The sequence below is a fragment of the Manihot esculenta genome, chromosome 1, assembly GCF_001659605.2.
Source record: "Manihot esculenta cultivar AM560-2 chromosome 1, M.esculenta_v8, whole genome shotgun sequence".
Lineage (NCBI taxonomy): Eukaryota > Viridiplantae > Streptophyta > Magnoliopsida > Malpighiales > Euphorbiaceae > Manihot > Manihot esculenta.
Window position 1 is genome coordinate 38,989,949 of NC_035161.2, and position 12,666 is coordinate 39,002,614.

Below are 12,666 nucleotides of genomic sequence, written 5' to 3' on the forward strand. Positions count from 1 at the left end.
TCAATTGGGAAGCACAGGCACGTGATACGCATGTTGCCCAAATATTGTTTCTTTAAAAAATTTATCCAAAAAGGAGGCATTTAGATTCAATTGTTAAACTACAATTTAATAATATAATTTAATAAATCTACACATTAATGCTATATTTTTAAAAATAATTATTTAATTTTTATATTTTTAAATAATCAATGAATTAGTTTCTATTATAAAAAATATATCTAGAATTCTTTTATTTACACAATTTAGTTTCTGTTTTATACATATCAATAATTTAATCTATATAATTTAAATACATACAATAAATTAGTCTTTGAATAAATAATAAAATAATAGGAATTTAACTATTAATTTTGCAGGAGAGACTAGTTTTTTGGTTTTTTAACATTACAATGATTAAATAAATCGACTTTTACAAATACATTTGACTACTAAACTATAATGTATTTTTAATTTATATTTTTCTATTATTAATTGGTGAGAAAATTCGAGATTACGACGTAAAAGTAAATGAATAGATACACCATCATAGATTTATCGTTGGGCCGGTGTTGTGGAGCTAGGTTTGAAAGGGTCTGCTCGCATTTCAGGTTTGAAAGGGTCTGCTTGCATTTCAAACTGGATCGTACCCACTCTTGGCAAAGAAGATAAATACGAATGCGTGCTTCCAGACAAGTGAATGAGAACGATTAAGTGTAAGATTCAGCTACTTACTTATACTCATAATATGTCAGTAAATTACAATAATTTTAAATAATTTTAAATTATATATAATAATTAATATAAAATTATTAAATAATTTAGATTAATCATTTGAATTAAGCGGTAAATGAATTTAAAAGTTATTTGAGTAAGTTTCGGTTGAACTGTTTTAATTAGTATCAGAGTCATTCTGGATCAGACAAATTGTGTAGAGTTAGTGGATCTGTCAGGAAAGAACCACCCGTATGAGACGAGGTGGAGCCACCCGAGGTATTAGCAAACCACGATATTTAAAGGTCCAGTCTTGATTTAGCAATTGTACTTGATTCAGTTGCGACGAGAACGTCACAAATTTAGCGGAATCGAATGTAACAGTCAGTTGCTAACTTGTAGATAGCACGAAACTATTAAATAATTTGGATTAACCATTTTGGGCCAACCAAAAAATAAACTTAAAAGTTATTTGAGTCAGTTTGGATAAGATTATTTTAATGTGTACGGTCAGCCGCTAGCTTGTGGATTTCGTCCCACATCGACGGATTACAGTAATTTCGAAATGTATATAATAGCTAGCATGAAATTACTAAATTTAGTTTAACCATTTTGAGTCAAGTGGAAAGTGAGTCAAAAAGTTATTTGGGCCGAACTGTTTCAATTAGTATAGAGCCATCCTGGATCAGACAAATTGTGCAGAGCTAGTGATTCTACGAGGAAAAGGCTATCCGTGCAAAACGAAGTGGAGCCGCCTGAAATACTAACGAACCACAATATCCGAGAATTAGCAATTATATCCGATTCAATTGCGACGAGAATGTTGCAAAATTTAGCGGGAGAGTGTAAGAGGATGAGGACATCACAAACTGTTTCAATAACGCCCTTTTTTTTTTAATCGGTCCTCGCTATCTTATTTCTGGCGATGTTCATTCGCTATCACCTGGCATATATAGTGCAAGGTGATTGGCACCAATGATGGAAGAATTAAAGAGATGAGGTAGGCTTGGATCAATGGAAGAAAGTATGCACTTAACAAACTTTAAATCCATTTCGTTTCCCTTAAGGAAGAATATAAATGTTTTTCTTTAATGAGAAACAATATCTTTTAGTGTTCTAGAAAATTTTATAAATTTCCTCACTTTTATATGTGAGGACGGTATTATAGAAAATAAGAGAAATTGAGTAAAATTTGAGTTTCTAATATGTTACGTAAAGAAAAATGGTAACATAGAATGTACAAACAAATATATATATATATATATCCCTCGTGAAAACAAATCAAAGTCAGGAACTCAGGATACATTATACTTCTGGTGTGCTCTCCAAATCGACAACCAACAAGCAACTGGAATTATTGCTCCATTTGTACTGTATTATAAACATAACAATGGAAAAACAGAATAACAATATAATAAAAAACTCTCTTTCTCTCTCTGAAAAAATTAAGAATATATATATATATATATAACAAGGAAGGAAAAAAAAAAACTGTGAAATCTTCCCCTCAACGTGGCTAACATCCCTACTTTCTATTTCCAGTTCTTCGTTTCATATCAACAGGAGCTGGCTGCCTTCCACTCCGGTGCAAGGGAGCACCAACTCCATTTGGTAATTTTCGTGACGGTGAAGGACCTAGCATGGGATTTAAATTCCTGCTGCAAAAGGTAACAACTTGTTAAGAAACGTTGTTAGATAGCAGCTTGTATATTAGTATGTAATAAATAGATCACATCTGAAGTACCTCAAATCTGGATTCTTTGCTGCTTTTGAATTTGGCTTCTTTGTTTTGGAGTCAATCCCACTGGATATGCCAGAAAGCTTGGCTTGATTGAATTGCCACAGCAAATCAGGTTCTGAAGAATCACTTGTGGCGGCATCATCCATATCATCAGTACTACTACTGTTGAACCTGTTGTTACCCACAAACATATTATAGGATTGCTCGGTGTAAATTTTGGAATTGTCTGAAAGATATTTCTGTTGAAACACATCAGGCAAATGGGTATTGACTGCTTCCCAGCACCCTAAAGGGTTTTCAACTCTATTTACAACATCTTGCCTATTCACCATGACTTTATCTACCCACTCGCCTGAGCAAATTTCCTTTTCATCCTCTCCAGAATTTTTGTTAGGACTAATCACTGGAGGCCATGGAGGTGAATTTGCTAATAGCTCATCAAGATCGAAACTCTGCCTCTTTTGCCTCAAAGTAGCGTTGGTGTGAACCTGCACATGCAGCATATCCATATTTATATCAAAATCAGTTCATAACTTTCATCTAGCAAGAATAAAGACATTGCAGTACTGCTAATGCTAATGGCGAGGATAATTAATATACTAGTATACTCGGCAAGCTTTAAGAAACTGTAATCAATGATGTCCGGATTGCAAGATTCACCTCTATGTTGCCTACATCACCCATGGGTTGCCGGAAGCTATTGCTATCATTTACATCCCCAGGCCGCGAGTTAATAGAATCAAGGGGCGATGACTCATTTTCTTTTCTTCTGTACCTTTCAGAGTTGCCAGATACAGAATGTTGAAAGTGTTCTGCTTCTCCCTCTTTCCTTGCTAATGCTGCCTTAAGGCTTGCAATCTAGACAGAAAATGAAATAGAAATTGCCGCACAATGTATATTAAGTTTGAAGTATGATAAAGACAGCAATGATAGGAAGGGTAAAGGAGATAAAGAAAAATAATTACTTGTTCTTTGAGCTCTTTAACATCCGCATCATCTTTGTTCACGCGAGCTGCTCCTAGTTCAACGGTGGCTACCCGCTCCGCAAATTTAAGTGTGCTTATTGTTTCTCCAACAGCATCAGGCTCAGGGCTCATGTGAACAAACATTAATGTTTTGGCCTGTCCTCCTGAAATGAGAATCAAAATACCAAATAATAGTAATTATTTTTGGGTAGGAAGAGAGAGGGAGGGGGGGGGGGGGGGGGTGGTGGCTGCTGGAGGAGAACTAAAGCAGATATCATTTTAATCTTACCAAGTGAATCTTGGAGCAGCTGTGTAAGTTTGCTGTTTCTATAAGGGACATGTGGGTTCTTTTGGGCAAGTGAAGCAATCACATCGCCTAAAGCTGAAAGAGATTTGTTAATATGTTGTGCCTCTTTTAATCTATCTCCTGTCACTTCAGATTTGTCTACCCTCTCGCTCCCCGCCAAATCAACCAGATGCATGCAACCACGAAGCATAGTTCCTGATGTCAAGTCTCTTCCTTGAACGTGAACAGTCAAGCAACTACAGTTTCACAACAATAGAAAGTCATTCTCACTGGAAGGCATCGATGTAGAATCATACATAGAAAGAAAACATATAAGATGAAGAAGAAGAGCAACTTACCTATGAGAGCGACTGCTACGGTCATTAAGGGCTGTTGCACCGACAGCACGATTCCTTTGTCCAAGGTTCATCAAATCAATGACATCAGATGTTGATGAAACGGGAACAAGATTTGCATCTGGTACATTCAGACCAGTTTGAGAACTATTGCGAATTTCTAATGTGCCAAAATAATTAAGGATAGCCAAAATCCAAATAGAATTCCATATATTTTGAACGACTTCTTAAAGTTCTTTATTTGTCAAGATGATTTTGGTGAAAAGCGAAATAATTTTTTCATAAACTTGAGGCCAAAAAAGAATGTCAAGGATATCTTTTGTTGCTTCCATCAGTGACAAGGAGATCCCTGACTTGCTCATTGTAAATCTCAATCATTTGTACCGCCACGTTATAGCAGAAGATGTCCTTTCTTTGCTCTGCTAGAAGAAACAAATCACCCAATGCCCTATAATTTACACCGAGATTTTTCTCTGTAAGATCTTTGGGTCCAGTCTGGAAATAGAAACAGCAAAGTCAATAATTTTGTATCCTGAGCAAATATAGATTTTTCAGTGTGTATCTTAAAACTTTTTACCATTGTATAAGTTTTTCCAGATCCCGTCTGACCATATGCAAATATGCAAACATTGTATCCATCAAGAACAGACCGGATCAATGGCTGCATATCAGAGAAGACCTCCGCTGCAATTCAGTGAAGTACAATGTGTAAAAACTAATATCGATTCAATTTGTATTAATTTGAATAAATCTATAAACGAAAATCTAGCTACCTTGTGTGGCAGATGGTCCGAAGACTTTGTTGAAACTGAAGGACTTGCGTCCTTTTCCAAGTTTTGATGGGGTGTTAATAGTAATATTTCCATCTTCTATATGATCCACAGTGCTTAAAAAGTTGGATTGTGCAGACAAAAATGGCCTCACTCGGCAATAAACCCGAATACTTCCTGATGAAGTACAAGAAGTCTTAAGCGCTCTATCACATATAAAGACAAGTACGACTTCTAGAATTTAGGCATACAGTAACTCACCCTTGAGGTCCTGCACCTGATTGTATAGCTTGCGGTTTTCCTCGAGAACCTTGTGGTAACCAGAAGCAGCATGAGCTAGACCCTGTATGTGCATGCCTGTGAAGAAAGACCAAACTCAATTCTTAGATAAGAACTCATATTAACCAAATTTGCCCCCCTTTCACCACAAAGAAAAAAAAAAGTTACTGAATCAGACTGCTTACCTAAATTGTTAAACTCATCAAGAAATTTCATTTGCATAAACTGCATTCCAGCTTTTGTTGTACGAAGTGCATGCTTTAATTCCTGAAGGAAAAGTATAAAAAACATGAGTAATCTAGTTTGTTGCAAAAACTAAGAAAGGAATATCTCTACTAATGATACCTGAATGTCTCTTTGTTGATGATCAAAGATCATCTGATGTTTCAGGTTTTGATTTTTACGTTCCTCTTCAGGAATGTGGTTCTTGTGAAGCCATTCCTCTTTCTTTATCACTGTGATACTTTTATCTTCGATCTGTATGATTTCGTAAAAAACAAATTGAGAAATTAGAATCGTATTCACCGGATTTTAGAAAGAATCTAGGCTATTTAGAAGTAATCAAGAGGGAGGATTTACCTTTTTATCACCAGATGCAGATTTAAATGCAAACTTGTTGCCCTGAGAAACAGCCGCATCTTTAGGAGTAGTCTTTACCTTAAATTACAACAATGATCCATAAATTAATAAAACTTTAGCTGGTTTGAAGAATTTCCTCTTTAATTCTATGAATACATAAAGTTTAAAATGATTGAGTAGCATACCAGATCATATTGGCTTGCAATGCGATGCTCAAACTCTTCCACAACCTTACTTAGCACTGATTCCACCAACTATTCCACACATCAGTGAAGCAAAATTTAGTGTTATAAGCATTAGCAGCAGAACTATAGGAAGTAGTGGCATTAACAATTCTAAATCTTAAGGGAAGAGAGTTATAAATTCAGGTCTCATGAGTCAAAACCCTTGTGTAAATGTCTCCTAGAGCAACAAATTAGCAAATAAGTATTATATGAAAAATTAGGCAGGTTTACTAGCTCAGGTTGTCCTACGCTGCTAAACTTTTAGTTTGGACAGAAGAAATATTCATCCGCCATAATACTAGCTCAGTGTATTATTCTTAATCAAGTCCAATAATTTAACAAGCAGCGGAAAGTGCATAAATGTCTTACCGTTGGAACTTCTTCTGGCTTCTTATCCAACAAAACAGCCCGAACCAGCATACTCAAGGAACCAGAGGTAGACTGCATGGAAGCATAGGGAAAAAGGAAAATCTTTACTTTCAAAATGGATAGAGCCAGTAGAGGCACAAACTTAAAACAGTTAAGCTTACCAACCATTTTATTTTGGTCAAGGTCAGTGGACAGAGCGTTCAAAGACTGATCATTCATCGATGAGTTCCTCGCTAAGGAATTCATAAATGGCTCAGAGTTTTTTCGTACAAAAGATTTTGTTGAGATGGTAGGTTTCACATTTCCGCCAAATTTCCACACTCCATTTCCACCCGTCTGTTTCCACTCACTGTAGGATTTAAGTGCCAAAACACTATTCATAATCCTGGCAGATTTTCCTCCCTGAAATTTTAGCAAAGATAATTAACAGGGTTTATTTAATTCATATTCAATCACATAAAGGTGATTCTGGAAACAAGCAATCGTTGTCTCTTCCCACTCAATTTGATAAATACATATATAGAGGGAGAAATTGCAATGCATACTTGTTCCAGATCAGATGCCTCGAAAGTAGGAAGCCCAATCTCTTGTACAGCAACAAGGAAATTCCTCACATTTTCAAAATATTGAAAAGCAGATAATGCAGCTCCATCGGGGATAAGAGCAGCATCACACGGACCTTCAACCACCTAACAGCAATAAATCACTTTAAATTATCATTTCATACGCGGAAGTACGGGGAAAAAAGGAAAAAAAAGAAAACTAATGTCAGCTAAACAGAGTTGAAATGGTGATCAAATTCACCTTGGGCACAGCTCCAGGCTGAACCTTATTGAGGGCATTGCAAAGGATGATTCCGCTTCTCAATCCAAGCCTAAATTCCTCTTCAGAAGGCTCCGCTGGCAAATCCCTGGCCGCAACCACCCCAACCATCTTTCTCAACCACCCTGCGGCCTCATATCTTCTTGATGCTGCAAAATACAGAATATCATCTCAGCTAAACTAGCTCTACTGAACCTCTATATTCCAGAATAATAAACTCATCAATTAACTGCCGAATTTAATTAAACGTAAAATGATAATCAATAAATAACTCATCGATAATCAATTAAATGAGACAACAGAAAAATGAAGCCAAAAAAGGAAAGAATGGAAAAACAAGAAAGATAAAAGATACCAGCTTCTTCAGCTTTTCTAGACTCCAAATCAAGATCTCCGAGTCTATTGCCGTGCTGTTGCAGTACATCCTCCACCACTGAAGCCACTGAAAACGACATTAATGCTCCGTCTCCTGCCATTTCCCCCACCGAACGGCAACTGATACTATTTTCTCTTTCCTTTTTTACAATTCCACCATCAAATCCTCACTGAAAATTCTGAGAAACCAGGAAAAGAAAGATATGAAGGAACAATCATTCAGCTCTAGTCAAATTGTAGCTTCAATTGCAATCTCTCCAATCCAAAGATTTTGAAAAAACGGGAGATCGGACAAGAAAGAGACTAGGGAGAGAGATATTTGTTTGGTGCGGTGAAATTACTTTGATACTAATACAGACTCACATTCTCCATGAGCTTTTGCTTTTCTTCTTTTTGCTTTTCTTTTCTTTTTTTCCCCCTTCTTCTTCTACAAAGTATACAGAGCTTATCTCTCTCTATTTTCTTTGCTTTATACTGTCACTGCTCCATCTCTCCTTCCCAAACCTATTCATCCGAACCTGTCTCCGAACCTTTCAAGTTCAAAACACGGAACTGTTTTTAGTTTTTCTCGATGTTTTTCCCTTTTTTCTAAAAAAAAAAGAAATTTTTAATACTCTCTGTTTTCTTTCTTTTTCCTGCCGGCTGCCGGAACACCGGGAATCTTGTGTTGTTTTTTTTTTTTTAAAAAAAAAAAAAGATTACTGTACTGGGGAATAGGGGGTTCGTTATTGGATTTTGAAATTTGTTTTTAAAATAATTCAATAAATATAATGATCATTTTACATTTTATTTAAAAAAATTAATAAATCAAAATTCTATTAATCTCAAATTTCATGAAAAATAAAATTGAAATACTTTGTAGATTTCCAGTAGCGGATAAATTATATTTGATTTTTTTCAAATACTGGCATCTTTTTTGGCTTTAACCCGTGAAATTAATTTCTCAAGTCTAATGATTAAAATCTTTTTTTTTTTTTTTTAACTTTTTTTCATCTTGAGCTTGAAGAGAAGGACTAAAATATATAGTAATTGCGATTTACAAGAGTAATTGCATGGAATAAGAGTATCACTAATAAAATTTTAGTTTAAATAATATTTTATTTATATATAATAATTTTTCATATAAAATGAAAGAATATTATTTTTTGAGATGGTGGATAAGAATGAGAAGTTTGTAGGGTACATAATAATTATATATAGTTAAAGGGAAATGGAAAATAAATTAAAAAGAAAGCTATAATAGAAGAGTTAAAAAGAAGCAACAAAATCAAAAGAAGTGTTCCCTCCCATGGAAATTCAAAAACATGAAACATTTCAAAGACAGAGGGCGGTGGGTGGGGGTTGTCTGTTTGATTGAATTTCACTATTTCATGTATAAAAACGTCACATAATTTCATGCTTAATTTTGTAATAACACTTGTTCTCTCTTTCTTTTTCTTTCATAAATAGCTCTCTTTGATCTTAAAATCCAGATTTGATAGTTTGAAAATAACTTCTACGATATTCAAATATGATTTTTCATCCCACATGAAACGTAATAAAAAATTATATTCTAAGTTCAAATATATTATTATAAATATTATATAATTAAGTATAAATAAAAATTATATTTTTTCTCAAAAATTTTATAATAATTTTTTTATTCGTGTCCAAAAAGATTCAAAATGTTCAAAACAATAATAGGGGGTCAGTCGGTCCTCCGCCTGTAAGCTTCTGGTGACAGCTTCATCACGTATGCGGCATGCCCATTCTAACTCAAGTTACATTATTGTTATGTCAAAAAGGTAATGTGTGGATTTTTTTTTTCTATTTAGCTTTGAAAAATAACGATGTAATTTATTTTTTATTATTTAATTTTAATTTAAAAATAAAATTTATTAATAAATTTATATATAAATATTTTAATAAAAATTTTAATATGTGAAAAATTTTAAATTAGAGAATTCAAATATTAAGCTTCAAATGATTATTGTAGTAAGAAGGGGAAAAAAAAAAGAAGAAAAAGCCACTAAACAGGCGGCACATGTCCAGTAGTAATTATTTTTTAAATAAATGAAAAGCATTAAAGTTACTTGAGTTTTAAAGCGAAGAAAGCATATAGAGGCATTGTATGAGAAAAAGAAGACTGAACAATAAATTAAAAATGGTTGAAAAGGAAGAATTCCAAATTTTACTTGAAAACGGACCACATCCGTTAGGCAGTGTGTATCTTTCAGCTACTGGAATGGTTGTTGAAAAACGGTTACCAAATCTTCTCTTCCTCTTCTTCTTCTTCTTCATAATCATTATTATCCTCTTTAACCAAAATTCTACAGGATTCATTCCTATGTATCAAAAAGCTTTCTGATTTTTCTTTTTTCTCTTCAGAAATTAATTTTATAATTAGTGAAATTAATTTATTTGAATTAAAGATAAGAAATTACATAATTAGCCTGATTGAGAAGTACCGAGTGAGAGAGGCAGCAGGTGTTTGGTTGCTTCAAGTTCAACGTTCGAAAAATTCAAATGGATGGTTCGGTGCCGAACCAAGTAGGTTTGGAGTCCTGTGAGCCCCATGTGGCGCGGCCTTCTTGGACCCACTTCACGGGCATTCGGCAGGCCTTGGATTATTTAATTCCCACAAGGGGGCAATGATCATATGACGGGCTTTTAACAGATTGTTTTAGAATGCGTCAATTGAAAGGAGCCACGGGGTTTGTAGGAAAGCAGTGTGCTTATTGGTGGCGTGTTTCTATTGGGTATTAAATATGTTATTCAACGACGAGAGGACGGCGGGTTAAATTTGTAGAAATAAATCAAAAAATCAGCGGAGTATTGTCTATTAAACATTCTCATTACCAGATTTAGCTAAAAGTAGTTTTTACATTATTTTTTGTAATAGCTAATAATTAACTAGTTAATATTATATTTAAGTACTAACAATTTAATGTTTTCTGAAAATATATACAAAAATAGCATTATTTAGGATATTTTGTAAAGCACTCTTTTTTTTTTTTTTATAGTAAAAGTTAAAAGAAGAGGGAATTGTTTTTCACATGTTTGGTGAACCTACAAAAATGATGAAATGCACACATACATTGACATGGTGTGAAGATGGGAAGCCACATCATGCACCATCTCCACATCACATGCCTCACTTCTCTATCTCTATATCTATTATTTATTTTATTAATTTGCTAGATTATACATTAATTCTTTTTGGTAGTTAAGGCTGAGGATCTTAGGTGAAATTAATGAATCTCTCTCTCTCTCTATGTATATGTATGATGTGGGTACCAAATGTTTTGCAACTAACTAAAGCAAAAAGATTTCTCAATTTGAGCAACATCCAAGCAAGGTACTAGGGCTAGCCAATTCACCTTTTACTGCCTACATTTTGATCTTCTTTTTCTTCAAGCAAAAAGATTTCTCATTTTAATAAAATGAGACAACGGTAACAGTTAAGGTAGCTAAGTGGTGGCGATAGCAAAACCATTAAGCAATAATGGCTGAGTAGCTAGAGGCAGCGGCTAGGCTAGGCTAGATGAGAATGGTGGTGGTAGTTATACCAATAGCCAATGGGGATAGTGGTAGTTAATAATAAATAACTATCACATTAATTTTTATCTTTTTAATTACGTGTAGCATTAACAATAAAATGCATAATTTTACTTACCATTTACCATATCCTACTGATTTCTGAAGGCTTTGGATACTCTTACACATCCATGGTGACCATCCCAACTCCAGCCATGGATCAAAAGGATAAAGAAATGCAACTTGCAGATTAATAATAGTAGGGTAACTTTAGTAAAAGAATAAAAAGAGTTGAAAGATTTAGAAAGGAAAAGCACTAACCATCATTGCAATTATTATTCTTTGGGTGGCCAGATGTCAAAAGGGAGAGAGAATAATATTCATCTGTGTCCCAACTCCCATCTGGAAAGCAAACAACAGGAGAATTCTCAACAAAATATTACAAGAATTGAAGAAGTTCACAGCAAATCTCATGTAGCCGTTGGCCATATAAAAAGTTGGAAGAAAGGACAGTTTGTTAAGAAACAGACCAAACTTCATTGCCAGTAGGTAATCTTTAGTTAATGAGTTAGCAACCAAGTGGTTCTTGTTAAGGCCTATGGTTTAAAATTAATTAAAAAAACATGCAAAAGTATAGGAGATAAAAGAAAGAAAGAGAGGGAAGAAGCATCATAAGTTTGGTCCTTTCTTTAATTTTTTTTTTTTTTTTTTTTTTTTTTGCCTTTTGGCCCTTGTTTGTTAATTATGTGTGGGGCAACTAGCATTCCCAATGAATCATGAAGCATTGCACTCCTAGATCTTTTGGTGATGAAGGGACCGAAGCATGATGGGTGATGAAAGGGGAGTCCTTTTGCTCCTCACAGACCCATGCCCTCTAATTATACTTGGGTATGTGATGGTACTTGTTGCAAATATATAGTTTGTAATATCTCAGTGCCCAAAAAAAAGTGAAGAATATTAGGGGGAGTTGGAATTCATATGCTTTCTTGCAAATCAACTATTTTATTTTGTTCTGCTACGTGGAATGTTCTTTTGATTTCATGAACTAATGGTTGTATTTTGTTGCTGCCATCGATCAATGTCTTGAAATCCAGTTGTTCCAACTAATTATGGGAGAGAATTTTATTAAAGAGAGTCATTAAAAGTCCCAGTTCATTTATTAATCTGACCTATAAGTTGTCTTAATCCTCAAAGATGAGGAGATGAAGGTCATAGGATCCCCTTTTCTAGTTTATGAGTTGTCAAATTATGGGCACCACCTCCTTTATTAGCACAATTTTAACTGGCACTGGGACACAGGAGGAGATTTTTCAAATCAAATTCATTGTTTTAACCCTAAAAGCTATTGAGTAGGGGTGTTCTTCTTTAAGGGACAGACATAATTCAGCACTATTAAGACTTAAATTTTGCATTTTAACCCAAATAATATAGCATTAATTTGCATCCCCCTCCCAAAAATAAAGATGGTATCAACCTCCAAATTGGCCGACCTGATTAGAAACAGAAACTTTTCAAGTGATTGGATTTTAACCGTAGGGTCATCCAATCAGGATCTTCCCCTTTTTATCCTCCCCGTTTTGCCTTTGAGGGATGGGCATACATAGAGGTCCCTTGATTCGGACAGCTCAACTTGTCAAAGCTGAAGGATTTTGGACATTTCAGTTCTCTCTGGGACTAGCGATACCCTGGCCATG

General features: G+C 34.6%; 1 protein-coding gene across 3 annotated transcripts; it reads right to left on the reverse strand.

Annotated features, from left to right (window-relative positions):
• Window positions 1-1,927: 1,927 nt before the first annotated feature.
• LOC110612888 (kinesin-like protein KIN-14I) lies at window positions 1,928-7,965 on the reverse strand. Of its 3 annotated transcripts, none has more exons than XM_043961875.1 (20): window positions 7,820-7,965; window positions 7,437-7,635; window positions 7,064-7,230; window positions 6,805-6,948; window positions 6,425-6,661; window positions 6,260-6,331; window positions 5,852-5,920; window positions 5,667-5,744; window positions 5,433-5,564; window positions 5,273-5,354; window positions 5,070-5,165; window positions 4,812-4,985; window positions 4,616-4,722; window positions 4,355-4,533; window positions 4,042-4,203; window positions 3,686-3,939; window positions 3,397-3,560; window positions 3,092-3,289; window positions 2,435-2,919; window positions 1,928-2,348 (listed from the first exon to the last, which is right to left on the reverse strand). In XM_043961875.1, the coding sequence occupies exons 2-20, from the start codon at window positions 7,555-7,557 to the stop codon at window positions 2,216-2,218; spliced, it is 3,054 nt and encodes a 1,017-aa protein (XP_043817810.1). In that variant the 5' UTR covers window positions 7,558-7,635; window positions 7,820-7,965; the 3' UTR covers window positions 1,928-2,215. The 3 variants fall into 3 exon arrangements, with proteins under 3 accessions (XP_043817810.1, XP_043817814.1, XP_043817818.1); XM_043961879.1 differs by having other exon boundaries at window positions 7,798-7,887; XM_043961883.1 differs by having other exon boundaries at window positions 1,928-2,345; window positions 7,437-7,906.
• Between the last annotated feature and the right edge of the window lie 4,701 nt (window positions 7,966-12,666).